Genomic DNA, 24,255 nt, shown 5'->3' on the forward strand with positions numbered 1-24,255 from the left:
AGCCAATTAGTTTTCTAGCAAGAAAAATTTTGAGTTACCACCAACTTCTTTTCATCTTTCCTTTTCCATAGATACAGTATCTAACAGGGCTATCTAACAGAGCTAAGAGGGAACCCTTTGGTGAACTATGAAAAATTAACTTCACTAGTGTCCTCTTAATTTAGATGTTATTATCATTTCCATGAATATCAGAGGAAAGAGGAAACATGCCTACTTTTGTAAGTCCATTTGGCAACAGAGCTCAGCCCTTCTGAGTAAAGTTCAGTCCTCAGTGCACACAAATGATAACTGTTAGTATGTTTAACGTGTTCATAACACGTTCAATATGTTCAAAATATAAAATTTGAGTTTAATTTGGCTCTTGCACAGCAGACCACTAGTGTCTATAAATATCTTTGTGTTTCTTTAAGAAGAGAACAAAGAACATGAGGGAAGCATAATATCGTATATTGATATCTTGTAAAGATATGAATGAAGGTAAAAACCGAAGGACAGCCATCTGAAAGTAGGTTTAATTCATGCCATGTACCGTTTACTTCAGCAATCAAGGTTGAACATTTCTGTGATACTTCCAGTGATTCTCAGGTTTACAGAATGGAGACTCCAATAATAAAATGCTTATTTAATCGATTTATATATAAGCCTGGAGGCAGCCTGGTTTAGAAGAAAAAGCCTGGATTCTACCAGGCTTGGTACCTTAGTCACTCAGTGCTCTGAGCCTGTTTTGTCATCTTGAAAGTGGTATTCTGAACACGTAGTTTGCAGTGTTGTACATATTAGAAAGAAATGGGGTGGTTTAGACTGGAAGAACATCTAGAACATATCTGATATGTAGGTGTTCAATAGATGGACACTATTTTCATGATTGCATGTCAGTGACACCAGAAACTGAACTGTTTGTCAGAGCTCTGGCACATGAAAGTATGGTAGAAAAAGGACAGAAAATAAAATGAACTCCAGCCCTGGTCTGTCTGTCTCCAGTGTTAGGGCTGAGAAATTCATGGACGGTCATTTATACCTTCATTCAACAAAAGTTGAGGGCCTGCTGTGGGTTAAAAAAATTAGTCAAGGCCCTGCTCTCATGGTGCTCACATTCTAGAAAGGGCAACATAATTACATGAATAAAATAATTTTGTTGATAAGTGTAATAGATGATTAAACAGGGTAAGTGACAGTAATCTAGGGGTTCTTCTTCAGATTGGAAGGGCACATCTTTGGGGATGTGGCGTTCGAACTGAAATCTAAATGAAGAGGATAGAGGCATGGTGACCTGGGGAAAAGCAGTCCAAGCACTGGGAATAGCAAATGCAAGTGGCCTGAGTGGAAAAGACCTTTGCAAGCCTGAAGAACAAAAAGCAAGCTGACTTGTGTGACTGGAATTAGAAGAGAAGGCTGGAAACAGGAAATAAAGTCACACAGTGGCAAGACCAGATCTCAAAGGGCTTTGTGCCTTTTGTTTATCACAGGCCATGGTGCCACTCCTATGAGTCTGTGCTTCTCAGTATAGATACATTTAATTCTTTCCTTTATATTAGTAATAAAGACACACTTTTAGAAGGGATGCACTGACAAATGTGAAAATGTATACAGCCTTTTGTGTACGTTAGTTGTCACAGGTGTCAAAGAATCCGGACATTATATGCTGTCTTTTGGAACACCATAAAATATTGGAGTAGTCAGTCATATCTCTGCACAAGGAAGAGATTTTCAGCAGAAAAATCTGACTCTCTATATATTTATATATTCTGACTATATATATGTATGTATGTGTATATTCCAATTTTTACACCACAATTAACCACACAGTTTTAAAAAAGGTTTTTTTTTTTTGAGTCAGAGTCTCTCTCTCTCTGTCACCTAGGCTGGAATGCAGTGATGTGATCTCGGCTCACTGCAACCTCCGCCCCTTGGGTTCAAACAGTTCTCCTGCTTCAGCCTCCCAAGTAGCTGGTATTACAGGCACCCGCCACCACTCCTGACTAATTTTTGTATTTTTAGTAGAGACAGGGTTTTGCTATGTTGGCCAGGCTGGTCTCGAACTCCTGACTTCAAGTGATCCGCCCACCTTGGCCTCCCAAAGTGCTGGGATTAACAGGCGTAAGCCACTGTGTTCAGCCCAAAATTTTTTTACTGATGTTCATTTGCTAGTATTTTCTACCAGGCAATCTTAAGAAAATTATTTTTTAAAAAACATTAAAATTTGAGAAAAACACATCCATTGGCTTTTGTTCTTGGTGAATTTTCTAATTAATGTATTATGTTAGTAACAGATCGGTGTGTTCCAGCAGTGTAGTTTGAGATTCTCTAAAGGATCTAAAAGTGAAAGTTGGGTAAAACAACAACAGGGAGGAAAGTTTTTGCTTCCAGGTTTTTATTACCAGCAGTAAAATTTTAGAATACTGTAGGGTCCAAAGAGCATTGGTTAGATTTTACCTCTTCCATGGCCTAGGAAGCATAGAAACCCTCATCAGAGGTTTTAGGGGATGGCAGTGGAATTCTGGGAAGCAAAATGCTTTAGTTGGTTGAAAGGAAGAAAATGGGCGACCAGTCTTCCCAGTGCTTCTTGGAGAAAAATGTTCCCAGAGAATTGGATCAATAAATGATGCAAGCTCTCTACAGCTCCTAATCCCCTGTCTCCTGGAACCACATTGCTGTGCATGAGGACCACCAGGTTCTTAACCTCAGAGGGTCTGCCTCCACCCTCTGCCTCAGAAAATGGAAGCCATTATCAATGGCTTAGAGCTGTCAAGACCCAGAATCAGTATGAGACCAAGGGGAGGGAGGGGTGGATAGCAGTTTCATCAGTTGGCATAGGTTGGAGCTCTGAATTAATTTCACCATAGAAATTGTGCCCTAATAGTGATTAAGTGCTTTACCACTGTTAATATATTAATATATTATTTCAGGTGCTTTTATTTGGGGAGAGGGGAAAGGTGAGGAAAACAAAAATTGTTTCCTCATAACATAACATAAGTTAGAAACTGTGTGCTTTGGTAAGTTGACAAAATTTTGGTCCTCTGTGTGATCCTTTTGCCCCACTTAAGATACTCTTTTTCATAATATTGGGAAAAATTGGGGAATAAATGAGTATTAATTTTCTGGTACAGGGAATAACTGATGCCATCTCAGACCACTTGTGCATTAAAAAGAAAAGTATTCTGTGGTTCTGTGCTTCTCATCAATAGGGTCTTTTACAAACATGTTACTATAGATAGCTGATTCCATTTACTAGACAATTCTGAGAGGGTATGAATCCTTTTAGACTTGGCCACATAGTAACTGCTAATTTATCCAGACCCCAAACAATGGGAAAGTTCAATAGTCTGGGAGTTTCCAAAGCCCTTCACCATATAATGATATCTTTTGAATCACAGAAAAAAGTTGTTATAATTTGTGTTAAGTGAATTTTATTTTGCTCTTGAAAATTGCTATGTATACCTTATATGGATAATATACCCTATTTGGAAATGCCTGGCTAAACACTGGAAGTGGCAGGGAAATTATTTTTAAAATTAGTTGAAACAGGTCAACCTGGGAAGGATGAAGAGAACTGACAGGTTACAAGGGAAGTTGTCCTGGAAATTGGAGAACCCTGCAGAAGGAATAAAGTTTATCCATATCTATTGTTAAGTGAAACAAATCAAAGGACAGCATACTGTGATCTGCCTTGTATTGAAACAAAAGCATGTGTGTTTGTAAATGCATAGAAGATCTAGAAGTTGCCAGACACAGTGGCTCACGCCTGTAATCCTAGCACTTTGGGAGGCCGAGGCAGGCAGATCATGAGGTCAAGAGATCAAGACAATCTTAGCCAACCTGGTGAAACCCTGTGTCTACTGAAAATATAAAAATTAGCTGGTGGCACATGCCTGTAGTCCCAGCTACTCAGGAGGCTGAGGCAGGAGAATCACTTGAACCCGGGAGGCGGAGGTTGTAGTGAGCGGAGATCACACCACTGCACTCCAGCCTGGCAACAGAGTGAGACTCTATCTCAAAAAAAAAAAAAGAAGGTTGGGGAATTACTTCTGGAGAGTGTTAAAGGGACTCACTTTTCCTTCCATCCTTTTGTTTGAATTTTTATAGGGATCAAGTACTACTTTTATAAACATTAAGAATGTAAAAATGTAAAAATTGTTAGAGTCTAGGAGGAATAGTTTTTCCCTGTTGAGGCTGACAGTCAATGGGAAGTGTTATATGGCAAGAGTGTGGTGTGGGGCAGATGTCAGCGACCTCATCTAATTCCAGATTCCAGAGATCTCAGGAGCCAAGGCAGCAGGAAAAGCAGTTAGACTGTAGGAGGGACTTTGGTAATGTGGGGGTGGGAAGGGCCATGGAGAAATAAAAAACATCAGGAAGTAAAAGAAGGTGAATGGAAGACCCAGGGAGGTGTGGGAGTAGTATAATGAGTATATATTTTGAAGGAACCAGATAGGAACTGATAATTGAGTTGTAGGCTTTTTGAGGGACTGGCCAATCTCATTCACCTTGTATCCTCTTTTGCCTAGTTCAGTGACTTCATATACTAGGAACCATTCAATGCTGAATGTTGCATGAGTCGGGCAAATCTGGAAAGCTCTGTGCTTTGATCACCTTTTATGACAGGAGGGTATTGTATTAGATCCTTTCCAAGGACCTTTTTGGCTACATGATTGTCTTCACTTGATTTCCATAAGCCCCATACCTTAAATAATATATCAGTATATGGTTGTTTTACTAATGTGATTATATGTGATACTTGGAGCAGTAGCCTTATAGAGTAAAAAAACCTCAAAAGATTGGCTGACCTATACTAATAGGAGTGCCTTGCTTGGTACACACAGGTTTCTAAATCTCTCTGCATTGAAAAGGCCCTAGAGAAAGTGGGACATAAGACTCTTCAGTTTATAGGAATTGGCAGGGAAAACTATAAGAGATACATAACATTTTTTTCCTGTAGCCATCTGGAAAGATAACATCTTCATTATGTTCTCATTTCTGCTGAGGATCTTAAAGAATTTCACATGAAATGCTGAAACTTTCATATTTGCATTAAAGATGGTAGAGCTGTCAGCATTTGAATGTCTCATTAGTGAGAGGAGAGGAAAGGCAAATTAACACTTTCTTTTAGACAGTTACATTTAAAAAAATGACTAAAGGAAAAGCTGATCATTTTCATCAGAAGAGGTTTTAATTGCCTTTTATATTATCTTAAAGTGCCATAATAGAGCCATAAATATGGTATTAATAGATTGTAAATATCTGCTTACATAAATAATATATCCTGTCTTCCTCCTTTCTATCAAGATTGAAAAGGCCAAACCTATTAAATGTGGAACATTTGGTGCAACATCTTTACAGCAGAGATATTTAGCTACTGGAGATTTTGGTGGAAATGTTCATATATGGTAAGATGATTTAGTCAGTATTCAGACATGAGATAAGCAATTTATTTGATAGTTTCAATACTCTTTTTCTGAAAAAGAGGATTTTAATTTTAAAGTCTTTCCATGTTCAATTTTAACTAAAAATATAAGAATTGTCTCTTAATATATATTTCTATATTATTCAAAATCCATTAAAAATACTAATCTATTTTTCTTTAGATGTTTTGGATAATATTATCAATGCGTATTTTCACACACGCTGTTTGGTGCTAGCATTTAATGCCATGTATTTGTAAATAAAGATCTATTCCCCCTCCTCCTTTAAAAATACAATATATAAAAAGCACATGAATAACACTGAAAAATTACATATTGTTTATATTTCAGCAAGAGATTTAGCACTGCAGAAAGTTTGTTTTCTAAAGCTTTAACATCTAAGCACAACTTCTTAAAAACATATCTGTTGAACAAATCCAAATAAATTTGTTTTGAATGGGCAAAAATCACAATTCTGCCAAATGCCTTTTTCATGTTTTACCTAGAGTTATTTCTTACTTAGAGTGGAAGGAATTGAAATTCCTTTTTAATTACTTTGCAGGAAAAGCTATTATTTTAATCATTTAAAGTATACAGCAGTATTCTGAAATATGGAGAAAGTTCTAGAGTGTTCTAGAACTATCTTCCCTGCATCATGTTTTCTAATATGAGCTTTCTTGATTCTCACTTAGAACCTGCTACTTTATAATCACATTACTTTAACATATTTATCTGTCTTAGAATCATAACATGAAACAAAATGCAACTATTTTAATTTCTCCTTGCTTTAACTCAGTAATAAATAAATTAGAATGTATTCATTAGTTCTTACATGTTTCATCATATGCTTCGAGAGATACTGGGAGAGAGGTGAGTTTGAATGCTATTTTTAAAAGTAAATGTATTTCAACACAAGAGTATTCAAAATATTAAATAGTACCACTGACCGTCTTTCTAATACAGTTTCCTAGTATAGTACAGCTATTACCAACTTACTTTTGTTGATAAATCTTATAATTTCATGTTAAAAATGTTTTAAAGTCAAAAAGAAAACAAAAAAAGTTTTAAAGTCTATAAAATAGTAAAATAGTTACTTCAAGTAGAACCACATCTTGTTTAATCTTGTGGTTAGTTCCTAATGATGGTATAAAGATAAATGTCATCTCTGAACTAAGTTGAAATATCTCAATTTTTTTTTTTTTTGAGACAGAATCTCACTCTTGTTGCTCAGGCTGGAGTGCAGTGGCATGATACCGACTCACTGCAGTCTTCACCTCCCGGGTTCAAGCGAACCTCCTGCTGGGATTGCAGGTGCCTGCCACCATGCCTGGCTAATTTTTGTATTTTTAGTAGAGACGGAGTTTTGCCATGTTGACCAGGCTGGTCTCTAACTCCTGACCTCAGGTGATTCACCCACCTTGGTTTTCCAAAGTTCTGGAATTACAGGCATGAGCCACCGTGCCTGGCCACCAATTTTTGATTAATAAGGTTTTACTAATAAATCTTGGCCCAATAATAAATTGGCATCATATTTCATGAATAGCCACATTTCACTTTAAAAATCCACAAGTTATTGAAAACTGAATTATTAAGAGAAATGTAAATAGAAATCCTAGTAGAAAAGCAAAAGAAGGGGAAAAATGGAGATGGGCAAGAAAAGGAATGTGTGAGGATCACCAAGTCAAGCCATTCATTGCCCAGCAGTGCAAATGTAATACCTTCCTGAATGCCTTTCTGTGAATTGACCTATTAGACAAACTTCAGCTAGACTTGCAGTAATACGTATTGTTACCAGTACGATGACACATAGAAAAATATGTTAGTAGATGAAAATTGGTGTGTACTTCAGTGGGGAAATAGTATATTATAAAAGAAGAAATATGTACAAAGTGAACACTACTCATATTTCATTCTTGTTTTTTTGAGACGGAGTCTTACTCTGTTTCCCAGGCTAGAGTGTAGTGGCACGATCTCAGTTCACTGCAACCCCTGCCTCCCAGGTTCAAGCAATTCTCCTGCCTCAGCATCCTGAGTAGCTGGAATTACAGGAGTGTGTCACCCCACCTGGCTAATTTTTGTATTTTAGGAGAGATGGGGTTTCACCATGTTGGCCAGGCTGGTGTCGAACTCCTGACATTTGATGATCACCTGCCTTAGCCTCCAAGGTGCTGTGATTACAGACATGAGCCACCACACCTGGCCATCCTTTAAAAATGTCATAAGATCCAACTACTGAGGCCTGCTTTTGAAGAATTTTATATCACTTTGAATTTAAACATATATTTTAGATAGAAATATATTAGCTGCATTAACAAAAAACCTTTACATATTTGGTGGACGGAATTTAACAATGAGTATGATGATTTAGTAAGGCCAGCTAATGGTGTCCATTCTCTGTTCCCCTCCCATACTTTTGTAATAGCCACTAAAACCCAGAATTGAAAAAAAAAACCATCCTGATAGCCAGCTCCTCAGATACCTGGTTGGTTGGTTTTTTTTTTTCTTTTTTCTTTCTTTCTTTTTTTTTTTTTTTCTGAGACAGGATCTTGCTCTGTTACCCAGGCTGGAGGGCAGTGGCATGATCTTAGCTCACTGCAGCCTTGACCTACCTGGGTTTTACTCTATATTTGAAGCAGTATTTTTTCAGACTTCAATGTACCACGGTCATTGTTTTTGAGACCCATCTGAGATCCTGATTCATTATGTTTGGGGAGGAGCCCATGAGTCTGCATTTATTAACACGCACACCTGGTAATTCATCTGTGGGGGTCTTGGATAGATCATCTTTGAAGAACACTAAGTAAAGTGAGCTCAGGATTGGAATTCCAAATTGAATGATGACAGTTCTCATTGGGGACTTGAAAGAAGTTGAAATGGAGAGAAAATTTCCGAAGTACAAATAAATGTGTAAACTATCTTCATAGCAAAACCCTAATTTCTAAACAAAAAATCTAACTATAATATATCTTTTTAAATTTTAGTAGTGGACTTAAATGTTTGAGACATGTGATATAAAAAGCTGTGTTTGTTGTTTAGGAATTTAGAAGCTCCAGAGATGCCAGTATATTCTGTAAAGGGCCATAAAGAAATTATAAATGCAATAGATGGTGTAGGTGGACTAGGAATTGGAGAAGGAGCACCTGAAATTGTGACTGGCAGCCGCGATGGTGAGTCAATGTATTCTATGTATTTTATTTATTTATTTTAATGGGAATCTCTATGTAATAGTATGTCCTCTCTGAGTAAAAATCCCCTTCAGTCACCTTGACTCCCTAAATCTAACAGTCTTGCTTCTATTTCTTTAACAGGCAAGTTTGATTGCTTGTCCCTTGATTATTTCAGACTTTTGGGTATTTTGAGATAGATTCATAGCACTTAATACTATTATAGTGTTGAACTGGTTCAACTACTAACAATGATGGCTTCCTCTGAACATTGAAGGATTTTAAATGTCTTTACAGGTTTTTGAGGCAGCTGACGATATAATGTGGGTGGCAGCTTTTCATTTCCTTTTTTTAAGAGGCAGAATTAGTACTTGTGAAAATTGTCATATTGACAGCTGGTTGAAAACTGAAGTTCTGTGATCCATCCACTAAGCATTATAGAGAGTTGCAAGGGCACCAGCTCCGCTCTTCCACTATGCAGTGACCAGCAAGGGCCAGGTCTTTTGGTGTCCAAAGTGGTACTGCATGACTTTAAGAAAGTCAAAAATTTGGCCGGGCGCGGTGGCTCAAGCCTGTAATCCCAGCACTTTGGGAGGCCGAGGCGGGTGGATCACGAGGTCAACAGATCGAGACCATCCTGGTCAACATGGTGAAACCCCGTCTCTACTAAAAATTACAAAAAATTAGCTGGGCACGGTGGCGCGTGCCTGTAATCCCAGCTACTCAGGAGGCTGAGGCAGGAGAATTGCCTGAACCCAGGGGGCGGAGGTTGCGGTGAGCCGAGATTGCACCATTGCACTCCAGCCTGGGTAACAAGAGCGAAACTCCGTCTCAAAAAAAAAAAAAAAGAGAGTCAAAAATTTTGTTGTTTCACAAGGGGTACATGAGAAATTTGGTACCTATTGTAATTGATTTGGCCAATTATTCAGTGGCTGCTCAAGACCATGAGGAAATTGCTTTAAAAGAAAAATGACATACAGTTTTCTAATGGTTACTCAAGAGCAGCTGTGTTTTAGAAATCACTTATTTTTTTAATCATAAAAGCAATATTGAGCATAGAGGGGAAAAATAACATTCAATCTACCACACTACCACAACCATTAGATTCTTTTCTTTTCCTCTTAGGTCTTCTATATAATTTTGCATAGTTATAAGTATGAATATGAATTTATATCTTAGAAACTTTTTTCATTTAATGTATTGTCATATGCAAATATTGCTGTTTCCACAATTATTTTAATGACTGTCTAATATTACATCATATTACTGTTCTTAACCATTCCTCTATAATAAGGCTTTGTTTTGTTTTTTGTTGTTGTTGTTTTATGAGAGTGGCTTAAAAATAATGAGTAAGGCTGGGCGCGGTGGCTCACGCCTGTAATTTCAGCACTTTGGGAGGCCGAGGTGGGTGGATCACAAGGTCAAGAAATCGAGACCATCCTGGTCAACGTGGTGAAACCCCGTCTCTACTAAAAATACAAAAAATTAGCTGGGCACGGTGGCACGTACCTGTAATCCCAGCTACTCAGGAGGCTAAGGCAGGAGAATTGCCTGAACCCAGGAGGCGGAGGTTGCGGTGAGCCGAGATCGCGCCTTTGCACTCCTACCTGGGTAACAAGAGCGAAACTCTGTCTCAAAAAAAAAAAAAAAAGAGTAAATGAGTATTGTCATATATGTATCTCTTTTGGAATAAACATTTTATGGTTATTTTTTAAAAATGTATTGGGCCAGGTGCAGTCGCTCACACCTATAGTCCCACCATTTTGGGAGGTCGAGGTAGGTGGATCACTTGAGGCCAGGAGTTCGAGGTGAGCCTCGGCAACATGGTGAAACCCTGTCTCTAGTAAAATACAAAAATTAGCCACATGTGTTGGCTAATCTGTAATCCCAGCTACTCGGGAAACTGAGACACAAGTTTTGCTTGAACCTGGCATTTGGAGGTTGAAGTGAGCTGAGATCATGCCACCGCACTCCAGCCTGGGCAACAGAGTGAGACTCCATCTCAAAAAAATAAAAAGAATTTAAAATTTATTGGCGAATGGTCTGAAGTACCTATTTATAATCAGCTACAGTAGATGAGGTAGCTTTCCAGTCTACCCCATCGGAGATGATTTTCTTTTTCTCCTTCCTTATTTTATAGACAAAATAGTATTCCATTCCAACTTGTGTTAACTTTTTTCTCTGTTTACTAGTTTTGTTTTATGAATAGTCTATGTTCTTTGCTTATTTAACTATTGCAGACTTAGTGTAAATCTTATCAATTTGTATAAATCCTGTAGAGAAAGATAATCTCTTATCTCTATATATGGGATTTTTTTTTTTTCTGTTTAAAACAGACTTTTGCTGGGTGTAGTGGCTCATCTCTGTAATCCCAGCACTTGGGAGGCTGAGGTGGGAAGATGGCTTGAAACCAGCTTGGGCAACTTAGGGAGATCCCATCTTTACAAAAACTAGCCTGTTGTGGTGGTGTAGCCCCCCTACTTGGGAGGCTGAAGTAGAAGGATGTCTTGGACCCAGGAGGTCGAGGCTGCAGTGAACCATGGTCACACAACTGGATTCCAGCCTGGGTGACAGAGCAAGACCCTGTCTCAAAATAATAAATAAATAAAAATTAAAAGTAAAGCAGCCTCTTAATGATCAACTTTATTTTATCCCTGGAAATATATCTAATGTTGTACTCCACCTTTCCTGAGTTATTTTCCTTTTAAGGATTTTTTTTTTTTTTTTGCCCTTTTCCTATTCTCTCTCAGGTACGTGCCTTTGAGCCATTTTATTACATGCATTTGCTTTTCTTGTAGGTAACGACACTATTTTAGTAAGTAGTCCCATAACATGAATTAAAACAAGGGTGCTGAAATTAAATTGAGAATTTATTTGTTAATTTTATTTGACATTTTCCTTTTCACTATTGCCACAGGAAAATTAATTGTATATGAAGTAGTATTCTAGGCTGGGCACGGTGGCTCTTACCTGTAATCGCAGCACTTTGGGATGCTGAGGCAGGTGGATCACCTGAGATTGGGAGCTTGAGACCTGCCTGGCCATTGTAGCGAAACCCTGTCTCTACTAAAAAAAAATACAAAAATTAGCTGGGCATGGTGGCATCCACCTGTAGTCTCAGCTACTTGGGAAGCTGAGGCAGGAGAATGGCTTGAACCTGGGAGGCGAAGGTTGCAGTGAGCCAAGATCGTGCCATTGCACTCCAGCCTGGGTAACAGAGCAAGCAAGACTCAGTCTCAAAAAATAAACAAAAAATAGTATTCTAGAACTCATATAAGAAACCATTAATTCGAAATTAGAGTGTATACATGCCAATGGTTAAATGGGTAGTAAGGAGAATGGTCCAAGATGGCCGATCGCTAACATCTCGGGATTGCAGCTCTCAGGGAAGGCGCGGAGAACTAGAGGACGCCATGCTTTCAGACAAATTCTGGTCGCTCACGGAGCAGAAGATCCCCCAGTGGAGGAAACACACGGGTGGCCAGTGCGACTCTCGTGGCCGGCGCGGCAGCTCTCGGAGCAGAGTAAACAGGTTTGGAGGACCCACACGGGCCCCCAGCATGACACCAGAGCCCGGCGCAGCGGCTGTGACGGCACCTCGGCGTGGCAGCGCTCGGCCCAGAGTAAATGGAACCGGTTCCCCTTCTGACCAAGGTTTGGAGCCCTGGGAAGGCAGAGTCGCCTACTACAGACACAAGAAGGAAGCCAGACAGGAGAATCCTGGGAAGAAAAGCACCATCAGTTATAATGCCGCTGCTCTGGCCCTGGGAACTAACAACCTGGACGCCCAGTCAAGAGACCTAATCTGAAAGTTGGTAAATTCAAAGACGACAGGAGGATCAATTTACAATGACGGGAAGAAACCAGCGTAAAAAAGCTGAGAATACTCAAAGTCATAATGCCTCTCCCTCTAAAGATGATCACAGTTCCACATCAATAATGGAACAAGGCTTGATGGAGAAGGAGTGCATCCCGATGACAGAATCACTCTTCAGGGAATGGATAATAACAAACTTCGGTGAGTTAAAAGAACATGTTGTAGCCCAACGTAAAGAAACTAGGAACTTTGAAAAAAGGCTTGATGAAATTCTATTGAGAATAGACAACTTAGAGAGGAATATAAGTGAATTAATGGAACTGAAGAATACAATGCCGGAACTCTGAGAAGTATGCACAGGTTTAAACACTCGAATTGTTCAAGCAGAAGAACGGATAACAGAGGTCAAAGTCCAACTTAATGAAATAAAACGTGAAGAAAAGATTAGAGAAAAAAGGATAAAAAGGAATGAGCAAAGTCTCCAAGAAATGTGGGACAATGTGAAAAGACCAAATTTACGTTTGATAGGTGTACCTGAATGCGACAGAGAGAATGAATCCAAGCTGGAAAATACCCTTCAGGATATTATTCAGGAAAATTTTACTAAACTAGCAAAGCAGGTCAACATTCAACCCCAGGTAATACAGAGAACACCACAAAGATATTCCTCAAGAAGAGCAACCCCAAGGCACATAATCGTTAGATTCACCAGGGTTGAAACGAAGGAGAAAATACTAAGGGTAGCCAGAGAGAAAGGTCAGGTTACCCACAAAGGCAAGCCTATCAGACTTACAGCAGATCTCTCAGCAGAAACTCTACAAGCCAGAAGGGAGTGGGGGCCAATATTCAACATCCTCAAAGAACAGAACCTTCAGCCCAGAATTTCATATCCAAACTAAGCTTCACAACTGAAGGAAAAATAAAATCTTTTATGAACAAGCAAGAACTCAGAGATTTTATTACCACCAGGCCTGCTTTACAAGAGCTTCTGAAAGAAGCATTACACACAGAAAGAAACAACCAGTATTAGCCTTTCTAAAACTACACCAAAAAGTAAAAGGCACCAACATAAAGAAGAATTTACACCAACAAATGGATAAAACAGCCAGTCAACATCAGATGGCAGTAACCCTAAATTTAAATCGACTAAATCCCCCAATCAAAGACACAGCCAAAACCCAACGGCATGTTACATCCAGACCTGTTTCACACGCAAGGATACACAAAGACTCAAAACAAACGGATGGAGAAAGATTTACCAACCAAATGGAGAGCAAAAATAAATAATAAATAAATAAAAAGCAGGAGTTGCAATTCTCGTATCGGATAAAATAGATTTTAAAGCAACAAAGATATAGTGGTAAAAGGATCAATGCAACAAAAAGAGCTAACGATCCTAACACCCAGATACATAAAGACTTAGACTCAATGAGACAGAAAATTAATAAGGATATCCAGGACTCGAACTCAGATCCAGAACAAGTAAACTCAATAAATATTTATAGAGCTCTCCACTTTAAATACACAAAATATACATTCTTGTCAATACCACATCACACCTACCCATAAGTTTAAATGAAACATTGATTGGCCATTATTAATACCCAGTATTTTTCAGAATAAAGCAATATTTCCATTTACTCTCCCTCTTTCTCTTCCTCTTTCTTCCACTCCTTTACTTATTTTTTTTTCTTTTTCTTTTTCTTTTTTTCTTTCCTTCTCTCAAAAAAAAGAAATCAACTTGCAAACCTCTAGATCCAGGTCGGCAATGTCTCTCTCACTGCTTGATTTCCTTCCTTCCCTTCCCTCCCTCCCTCCCCCCTTCCTCCCTTCCTTCCTTCCTTCATCCCTTCCTTCCTCCCTACCGTCCTCCTTCCCTCCCTTCCTGCCTTCCTCAAAAAAAAAAAAAAAAATGGGTAGTAAGGAAAAAAGTAAAAATTAAAACAACACTGCTATTTTCCCTAATAAATAACACATGTATTTTAGGCTCTTGCTTTGAAATCTATAACATTCACATTTGCCTTGTCAGTCATCACTTGTAGGTAACTTAGGAGCATGTGTTGGCTTTTCTGTGTATCTGTTAATTTGGAAATCAAGTCAGATAGTCACATATGGGTTATATCTCTGATATTAAATACAACTTACCCAATTATAAGTCAAAACAGTGTATTTTTACATGTCATAACATCTGTCATATTGCCACAAACACAGGAAGCAATAGAAGAATGTAGAAAAGAAACGTTCAGTTTTGAATTTTTGCCAACTCACTTTTATGTATACCAGGTACTGTGAAGGTGTGGGACCCAAGGCAAAAAGATGATCCTGTTGCTAATATGGAACCTGTACAAGGAGAAAACAAGAGAGACTGTTGGACTGTGGCATTTGGTAAATTATTGAAGAATTCTTGCTTTTAAATTATCAGATGATAAAAAGCACGGTGCTGTAAGAAGTTCCTAGTAGTCTCTTTATAATCTGTTTTGTCGGTTATTCTAATCGTTTATTAAGGCAAATATACAAGGTGGTTAGTGTCAACCTCTGGGATGTGGGTTTGAATTCTCACCTGCTACATATTGGCTGTGTCGCCTGGAACAAACTACCAAAGTTCCCTGTTCCTTGGTTGTTTCATTTTTAAAATGGAATTAATAATAGAATTTACTTAGTTGTGTTGTCGCGAGGATTCAGTAAGTAAATTACATGTAAAGTGCTAAGAACTGTGCTTATTATTATGTGTTTCTGTTTAATTAGATCACATTGACCTAATTTAAAACCAAATACCATTAATGGGGTTAAGCCAAGCCTCAGTGCAAATGGTAACCTAGCAAATCATACAGTACACTGTATACGGAGTATGTTTATTTTCTAGAAAATAGTTTGCCATTACAAAATTATTTCTTATACATTCTGATAACTGTGTTCCTTTATTAATTTACTTAAAATGAATATTGATTTTGTAAGATGAATTGACATTTGTCCTTTGACATGGTTTGGATCTATGTCCTCACCAAATCTCACGTCAAATTGTAATCCCCAGTGTTGGAGGTGGGAACTGGTGGGAGGTGACTAGGTCATGAGTGCAGAGTTCTCATGAATGGTTTAACACATCCTCCCATATATTTTAAGTCATCCCTAGATACCACTTATAATACCTAATGTGACGTAAATGCTATGTCAATCATTGTTGTGTTGTTTAGGGAATAATGACAAGAACAAGAAGTCTGTACATTTTTAGTCTAGATGCAAATTTTTTCCCAAATATTTTCAATCCATGGTTGGTTGAACCCATAGATGCATGAACCCATGGATAGGGAGGAACGACGGTAGAGGAGAATAATAGTAGGAATGTCCTTAGAGATGGCTCAGGACCATGGCCAGAGGTGTTAAGATGGCCTGAAGATAGTTCTAAGTTTTTGACAGTTTTTGCAAGAAAGAGATGAAATCTGAGCTTTAGGAAAATGAACTAATGGTATTTAGCGGGAGTGGCACAGGGAATATGAGTTCAGGAGCTCTTTGCAGTGTTCCAGGGAAGACCTAAGTTACAAGCACTGAGAAGGGAGCAGAGTGGATGATTCAGAAGGTAATATTATGCAGAATGTATAGAATTTGGCAATTTTGGGGATATGAAGAATAAAGAAAAAGATTATGTCCAAGATGACTGAATTTTCAGGCTGATTGTGAGGTGAATGATGTCGTAAATTGAAAAAAATTCTACAAGAGGTGGGATATTTGTAAGGCGAAATGGTAAGGTCATTTGGGGACATCATGAGTTTAAGACGATAGTGTACCATCTAGGTGGGGCCCACAGTGGAAATACAGAGCTGGAGTTAATGAGAAAAATGAAGTTAGAGATAGTAGAGAATGAAGGCATTGGGTTAAGATGCCCAGATAGCCTAGTGCAATGACAGGGGCCTCCTTCTTACTTAACACTCTTTCCTCAGCAAGAGGTACTTGGAAAAAAATCCTTGAATTCCAGCAGGATGAGTTAAACTACAGATTATACACTTACTTCAGGTATGATGATCCACACTACTAAAAATATGTCACAGTGTGCTACAGCTTATTTCAGATTTCCTTTTAAAGATGGAGTCACACCAGAACAACATTTTTCAAGATAAATCAGTTTTAAAGTTTCTGTTTACATTCAAATATAATTACTGCCAAGAAAGCAATAGACGTATAACCGTGTTTATTCTCCGAGACCCCTCTGTGCTTGAACTGTAGTTGGCCTGCTAGTTTTTGCAGGTAGAGTATAAAGCATTTTCTTTAAATTGAATTCAGTAAACGCTTTCACATATCCCTTCAGTATGGAATTATAGCGAATGAGCTTGTATTAGTCCAGTTTGCATTGCATTCCTTAATTACTATAAAGGAATGCCTGAGACTGCGTAATTTATAAAGAAAAGAGGTTTATTTGGCTCATGGTTCTTCAGGGTATACAAGAAGCATGGTACCAGTATCTTCTTCTGATGAGACCCTCAGGAAGTGTCTGCTCATGGCAGAAGGCAATGGGAGCAGGCCTGTCACATGGCAAGAGAGAGGGGAGGAGGGAGGTGCCAGACTCCTTAACAACCAGACCTCATGTGAACTAGAAGAGTGAAAACTTACTTATTACCGCAAGGACTGCACTAAGTCGTTGACAAGGGATCCAGCCCCTTGACCCAGCATTTCTCATCAGCCCCCACCTCCAACATTGGGGAATCATACTTCAACATGAGATTTGGAGGGGACAAATACCCAAATTCTATGAGCGATTTAAACACAACAAAAAACTGATGGATACCGCATTAATAATCTTGATGTCCTGTCAAGATTGATAAGATGGGATTCTACCCAGTGTGATTTTAAGGTCTGATTTAGTGTAAGTTAGGTGTGTAGATTTTTTTTTTAGCAACCTTTGTAAGGATGCATTTATAAGGATGTGAAATGTTGTGTCTTGATTTCCAGGCAATGCTTATAATCAAGAAGAACGTGTTGTTTGTGCTGGCTATGACAATGGGGATATCAAACTATTTGATCTCAGAAATATGGCATTACGGTGGGAGACAAACATCAAAAATGGGGTAAAGTACATGCTGATGCATTTTGTTTCTCTGAGCACCTTTCCATTCTCCTCTGAACTACTACAAAAGGAACACCCCTCTATTAACTCATCTCAGTCAACCCCTCTACCAATGGTTCTTAACTTTTTGGGGCCAAACCCATTTGAGAATCTAATGAAAAACCTGGATCCTCTCTTCAAAAAGTGAGCTCACACCCACATGTGGTATGTACAATGTTGGGGGAGTCACTGGCCCCTTCAGCCTGTCTGCAGACTCCTGTGGGCCATGTAGTAAGATATCAAAATAAGCAAGTAAAAGGCCTTTTCATGCTAATATCAGAAAGCCTGAAACAGTAGTCACCTCCCCAGACACTCTCAGATTATTGGTTTCTGAGTTGTACACCTTTAGTGAAGAATGTGGTTCCCTCTTGCTTTCTACTGTCAGCCTTGACTTAACTGTTAAATAATGTAAGAAGTTAAATAATGATTTCCCAAAGGCATCCACTGAGGATGGGAACCCAACATAGTTTTGCTGATTTTACTAATGGAAAAAAAAATTTTTTTTTTTGAGACGCAGACTTGCTCTGTGCAATCTTAGCTCACTGCAACCTCCACCTCCTGGATTCAAGCGATTCTCCTGCCTCAGCCTCCCGAGTAGCTGGGACTACAGGTGCGCACCACCATGCCTGTCTAATTTTTGTGTTTTTAGTAGAGGCAGGGTTTCACCATGTTAGCCAGGCTGGTCTTATTTTCCTGACCTCATGATCCACACACTTCGGCCTCCAAAAGTGCTGGGATTACAGGCATGGACCACCACACCTAGCTGGAAAAAATTTTTTATGGTAAAAGTTAAAAGAGAAAATGATGGTTAGAGTGTTTTCACGTTATCTGATCATTTTAAAGCTGTTTTACTTGGTATAAAAGGGCCTCCTGAGTAATACTGACAAGATGACCAATAATGAATATTCTCTGTTTTCAGGTATGTAGCTTGGAATTTGACAGAAAAGACATAAGTATGAATAAGTTAGTAGCCACTTCTCTGGAAGCAAAGTTCCATGTTTTTGACATGAGAACACAGCATCCAACCAAAGGTTTTGCCTCTGTTTCAGAAAAGGTAAATATGAGGGAAACGTCTTTCTATGAAGAAGAATGATAGATTGGTTTAGACTAATAAATAGAATTAGTCACCAAGGTTTCTTCAAGGTCTTTATGTGAAGGGAGCTATTTTTGATATATTCCTGTGATATCTTGACAAGTTTTTCTGTGCAAAGAGTACTTCCCCAAAGTTTATCAACTTTAGACTTCTTGATTAAGATCTCAGTTAGGTAGGAATCTTATTTTGTACTTTAGAAGCAATTAGAAGAAACCTAGCTGATGTTAGGAATTTGATCAACAAAACCCACCCTGGTGTTTCCTAATAAGTATATAGTATTTGTGTTAATACCTTGTTATATACTTTTCAAAATATGACTGTGTATGTGATATCATGTCATTACACTTTATATTCCAGTTTGCTGTATTAAATGAAATTATTTAACACACTGAGTACTGTGATTAATGTATAGTAGATGTTCAAAAATATTTTATTTACTTATTTATACTTTGCCTTGCATTTGAGGTAGCTGAGAAGGAAATATGGTATTATAGCATTAGACCAATAGACAAGGAAAGCAGGACAAAGGGAAAATACTGCTTTAAAATAAAAAGATCGTTTCTGGACTGGGGGATTACAGAAAATTCATGCAGAAAGGTCCTGTCATTTACAAGAAATGGATTGGAAATGTGATTTGAGCTTCCTCAAGTATAAAAAGAAAGATCAATTACAGATTCTTTGTTTCGATAAGATTAAAATATAGAAGTTGCTCAGGAAGTTAAAATGTACTCCTTTGCTTCTCTCTCTCCTGTGGATTCAGTAGGATTTCTTGAACCGTCCTATTTTGTCTCATTATTATTGTGTGTAAAATACTATCACTGCTTTATAAAAACTAAATTCTTAACAAGCTAGCTATAAATTAAAATATTGATTTGCTTTTGTCATTTCAGAATATATTAAGTATCAACAACATAGAGCACTTTACTAAATTGTTCCATGTATAATTTGCAACACATATTTCATTATCTATAAATTATAGTGTCATCTCCAGTTTTTTTGTTTTGTTTGTTTGGCTTTTTTTTTTTTTTTGGAGACAGAATATTGCTCTCTTACTCAGACCGGTGTGCAGTGGCAGGATCATGGCTCACTGCAGTCTCAAACTCCTGGGTTCAAGTGATCCTCCTGCCTCAGCCCCCCAAGTAGCTGGGAGTACAGGCACATGCCACCACATCTGGTTAATTAAAAAAAATTTTTTTTTTTTTGTAGAGACAGGGTCTTGCTGTGTTGCCCAGTCTGGACTTGAAGTCCTGGCCTCAAGTGATCCTTCTGCCTTGGCCTCCCAGAGCACTGGGATTATAGGCTTGAGCCACTATACCTGGCCCAAGGTATAGTTTTTAAAAAATTGTATTTAGTTAACCGAGTGATTACTGAATCTGCCAAATAGATGACTCTGATGTATTTTAAGAGGTCGTTTCTCCCCTTGCTTTTTGTGTTTTTCTCAACTTCCTGAAGAAGAAGGGAAGTTTAAGCTACAAAATAAAATGTTTAGACAGCTTGAACCTAATCACTGGGAGACCGTTACCCACTTAAAATGTGTGTTTTGAGATAAGATTTTTTTATCTGCTAATGATTATTCTCTCAAAAGACTATTGAAATCAAAGGTCAAGACTAATCACTCACTAAAATGTGGTATACCACGATAGCCAGCCCCATGGCTTCTACAAAGCAGCAGCCATTCATTCATTCCCTCCCTCATTCTTTCTCTCCCTCCCTCTGTCTCTGTCTCTCTCTTAAATTCCCTCTAGTTAATACAGTAGGGCCAGGATGGATTTACTGTCTGCTGTTGACGTGCTAACGAACTGTTAACCCTCCAGTTGCTGGTTTTTAATCCTTTAATGTGAATGATAAAGGCCTTAGCTTATTATGTCCATAAACATTGTCTATAAGTCCTCATGGCCCTTATTTTGAAGACTGGACAAGTTAATGGCAATAAATGGAAAATAAGACTCTGGAGCTATTAGTTCAAATTCAGTCTATAAGAATTCTGTACTTATTGCTCAGTTTTACCATGAACCTCAAACTGTTCTCAAAACTAAAGTGTATTTTTTTTCAATTCAGTCTACATTTTTTGTATATATATATATATATATATATATATATATATATATACACAAAAGTATTTATGTTTGTATTTTGAGTGTTTTCCCCTTCAGAATGAACTAGAGGTATTTAAATATGTAAAATCTATTTTCATAATATATTTGGTACTATAAACTTAGATGGACTTTAATACCTGTCTTTTTTTTTAATCCAGAACTTTGTTTCATAAAGCAATAAAGAAAAATGATGCTTGTTATAATTTCTTATGTGCTCCTATATCTCTATAGCTGTTATAAAGAAATTAACCAGAAAATAACCTTAATTACTTTTATAACCATTGAAATTATAGTAGTAAAGCTTCTTTATTTGCAGGGTTTCTCTTCCAGGGCACCATTTAGCATATAAACCAGTTGTGTTCCTCTCGTTCTGTTTAGGCTCATAAATCTACTGTATGGCAGGTCCGACACCTGCCTCAGAACAGGGAGCTCTTTCTGACAGCTGGGGGCGCCGGTGGCCTTCACCTCTGGAAGTAGTAAGTCTGCCAGTGCATCCTGCTCCTTTTAAAGTTACCTGTGGGTGTAAAGTAGGATTAGATTGAACATTTTTGTCTTTTTTTTTCCTGCTTTGACTTAGTTACTTCTGATATGATTTAAAACTTCATGGTGTTACATAACTTGTTTTCTAAGCATTTTGTATGACTATACTTTATACTTAGTAAATATTAATCTTCTTTTAATATATTAAGTATATTTATCATTTTAGTTGTATCTTCTAAGTATGAAAAAGTTGGCCCAAGACTTTTATCAGTCATTATCTTGAAGTGATTAGAACACTCACTGCCTCTAAAGATGGGAATAGGGTTCTTTGCCTCAGTTTAGATAACATCATTGTGATAGACCCCAGCAGAGCCTGAGGCTCCTGATTGGCCTCCAGGAAAGACCTTATCACTGAGTTTGCTGTCTGCATATCTAGGCAGGGTGAGTTACAGTGAAAGCTGTTACTATGCATGCTACTCTCTTAATCCCAAGGGCACTAACTTAGTAGATACTAGATCATTTAAAAGGTCTGACATCCCTACTCAGGGTTGGTCTGTGAAAAGGAAAAGAAAAACAAAAACTAAAGGTCTGATAAAAATTGTGAGTTAATAGTATTTCTGAATACTTTATTACCAAAGCAATATGTACTTGGGGAAAAATTACATGTTTCTTAAACATCTCTCAGGAAAAAATAGCAAGCCCATAAATGAAGGATATTTCAAAAATATCCTTAACAATATAAGAAGAAAAACACCATCTTCCATATATGTGGGACTTTTACATTTACGAATTTCTTCTCTGTTAGCTCCTTTGAGAAGCTGAAAGGGGTTCTGAAAAAACGGGCTACAATTGGAAAGTACTTGTCATAGTACTGTGTGCAGAGATACCGCTGACACAAAAAACAGAGTGAACGCTTTATTTTATTTTATTTTCTGACAGAGTCTCACTCTCTTGCCCAGGTTGGAGTGCAGTGGCGTGATCTCATCTCACCAGAGCCACCACCTCCCAGGTTCAAGGGATTCTCCTGCCTCAGCCTCCTGAGTAGCTGGAATTACAGGTGCCCACCACCACGCCTGGCTAATTTTTGTATTTTTAGTATAGACAGGCTTACACCATGTTGGCCAGGCTGATCTTGAACTCCTGACCTCAGGTGACCTACCTGCCTTGGCCTCCCAAAGTGCTGGGTGAGCCACCGCGCCTGGCCAGAGTATACGCTTTAGATTGAAACACTATAATTATGGCAAAACACTGTCTCTACTAAAAATACAAAAATTAGCTGGGTGTGGTGGCACACATTTGTAATCCCAGCTCTACTCAGGAGGCGGAGGCTGGAGAATTGCCTGAACCTGGGAAGTGGAGGTTGCAGTGAGTCGAGATCACACCACTGCACTCCATCCTGGGCAATGGAGCAAGACAGAGTGAAAGAGACTTTGTCTGTCTTGAAAAACAAACAAACAAAAAACCAGTATGGTTTCTGTGAGTGAAAAGCAGAGAAAAGGCTTGAGGAGTTCTGGGAGAATGCTGCTAGAGAGATCATTTGCTACTTTCCCTTCTCCTAGCACCTTTGCCCATTGTTCTTCCCTGATTTTTCCACTCCAGTCTCCTCCCCATGTTAGGCTCTGCCAGTCCCCTTAGTGAAGCCATGTGGTGGCATGTCATATTTTACTTGGTGACCAAACTCTCTAGGCTGCTTACTTGAAGAACTAGTCCCAGTTTTTGTTGTGATCTGCACATGAATTTGTATTCCATGAGACACACAAACAGTGGATTTAGTTCTATCTAAATTTAGTTAGGTCTGTATGGAAATTCAAAGTTTAGCACAATGTAAACTTTACACCTAACCAGAACAGATGTCCAGTCTAATCTTCAAATTGGTTTGTAGTTTTGCTGTCAAGTATTGTACCAGCAAAGGGAATTGGTTTAAGTAAAATGATATTTAGCTTTATTTTCATTTGCCAGTCTGCCTTGGAAGTAATGCAATTAAATCATAAATATTTATTGCCCACTGAACCAAGAGCTCCTAGAAGAAATTATCTAGTTATTCACGACTTGTTTTTTGAATGAAAAATCCCAACATGCTGATTTTTTTTTTTTTTTTTGAGTATTTGAATCATACACATATATGCTTTTAAAACTTCAATAGATGATCTGGAGAGTTTAAAAAATCTTTATGTTGGCCGGGCACGGTGGCTCACGCCTGTAATCCCAGCACTTTGGGAGGCCGAGGCGGGTAGATCACGAGGTCAACAGATCGAGACCATCTTGGTCAACATGGTGAAACCCTGTCTCTACTAAAAATGCAAAAAAATAAGTTGGGCATGGTGGCGTGTGCCTGTAATCCCAGCTACTTGGGAGGCTGAGGCAGGAGAATTGCCTAAACCCAGGAGGCGGAGGTTATGGTGAGCCGAGATCATGCCATTGCACTCCAGCCTGGGTAACAAGAGCGAAACTCCGTCTCAAAAAAAAAAAAATCTTTATGTTATCTTTTGAATACAAAATAATTGCAGCCTTTGCCAAGAGATATATGAAAGAAGTCTGTATTTAAACTGTTTCTTCATTTCAATGTTTTATTTCTTTTAATCAAAATGATTTGTAGGGTTTGAGAGGAAGAGAAAATAGTAGATCATCCACCTGTAGATTCTTCTTTCATTTCCATTCTATTTCCGATTTGCTTTGCGCTTCTTACATTCTTGGTGTTTGCTAGTGTTTATGAAATACAGATGTTGTCATAATTAATAACTAGTAGGTTTTAAAAGGCCTTCTGAGGAGTAATACTTTTGTAATTTATTAGGAACACATCTCCATTGGGGAGGAGTGTTTTTTTCCCCCTTTTCAAATCAGATTAAATAGAATTTATGACTTTAACCCTCTGCTTTTCTTACTTTATAAATTTGTATTTTCAGCTGAAAAAAATCAAATGTTCTCAGAACCACTTTCTTCTTTTTTGAAACAGTTACATTCAGGTTTAACGTTCCACCCTGTGACACCTTGCCATAGAAGTGGTACACGAAAGGTCCTTAGGCTTGGATCTATGTAACGGAGCCCTGGGGTTAGAAGCCAGCATCAGTTTTTCATTCTGGAAGTGTTTAGATGAAGTTCTACAAATGTTAC

General features: G+C 38.2%; 1 protein-coding gene across 4 annotated transcripts in view; it reads left to right on the top strand.

Moving 5' to 3' along the window:
• Positions 1-24,255, top strand: part of DNAAF10 (dynein axonemal assembly factor 10) — a 30,164-nt gene that overhangs the window by 4,509 nt on the left and 1,400 nt on the right. For 2 of the 4 annotated variants that reach the window (XM_008980581.5, NM_001270719.1), the window contains exons 2-7: positions 5,284-5,384; positions 8,436-8,566; positions 14,664-14,765; positions 17,322-17,437; positions 18,395-18,529; positions 21,043-21,140. In XM_008980581.5, the coding sequence (XP_008978829.1) occupies positions 5,284-5,384; positions 8,436-8,566; positions 14,664-14,765; positions 17,322-17,437; positions 18,395-18,529; positions 21,043-21,140 (683 nt within the window). The remainder of the gene's footprint in view (positions 1-5,283; positions 5,385-8,435; positions 8,567-14,663; positions 14,766-17,321; positions 17,438-18,394; positions 18,530-21,042; positions 21,141-24,255) is intronic. The other 2 variants (XM_078348321.1, XM_078348322.1) reach the window with 1 other exon arrangement.

The sequence above is a fragment of the Callithrix jacchus genome, chromosome 14 (assembly GCF_049354715.1).
Source record: "Callithrix jacchus isolate 240 chromosome 14, calJac240_pri, whole genome shotgun sequence".
Taxonomy (NCBI): Eukaryota; Metazoa; Chordata; class Mammalia; order Primates; family Cebidae; genus Callithrix; species Callithrix jacchus.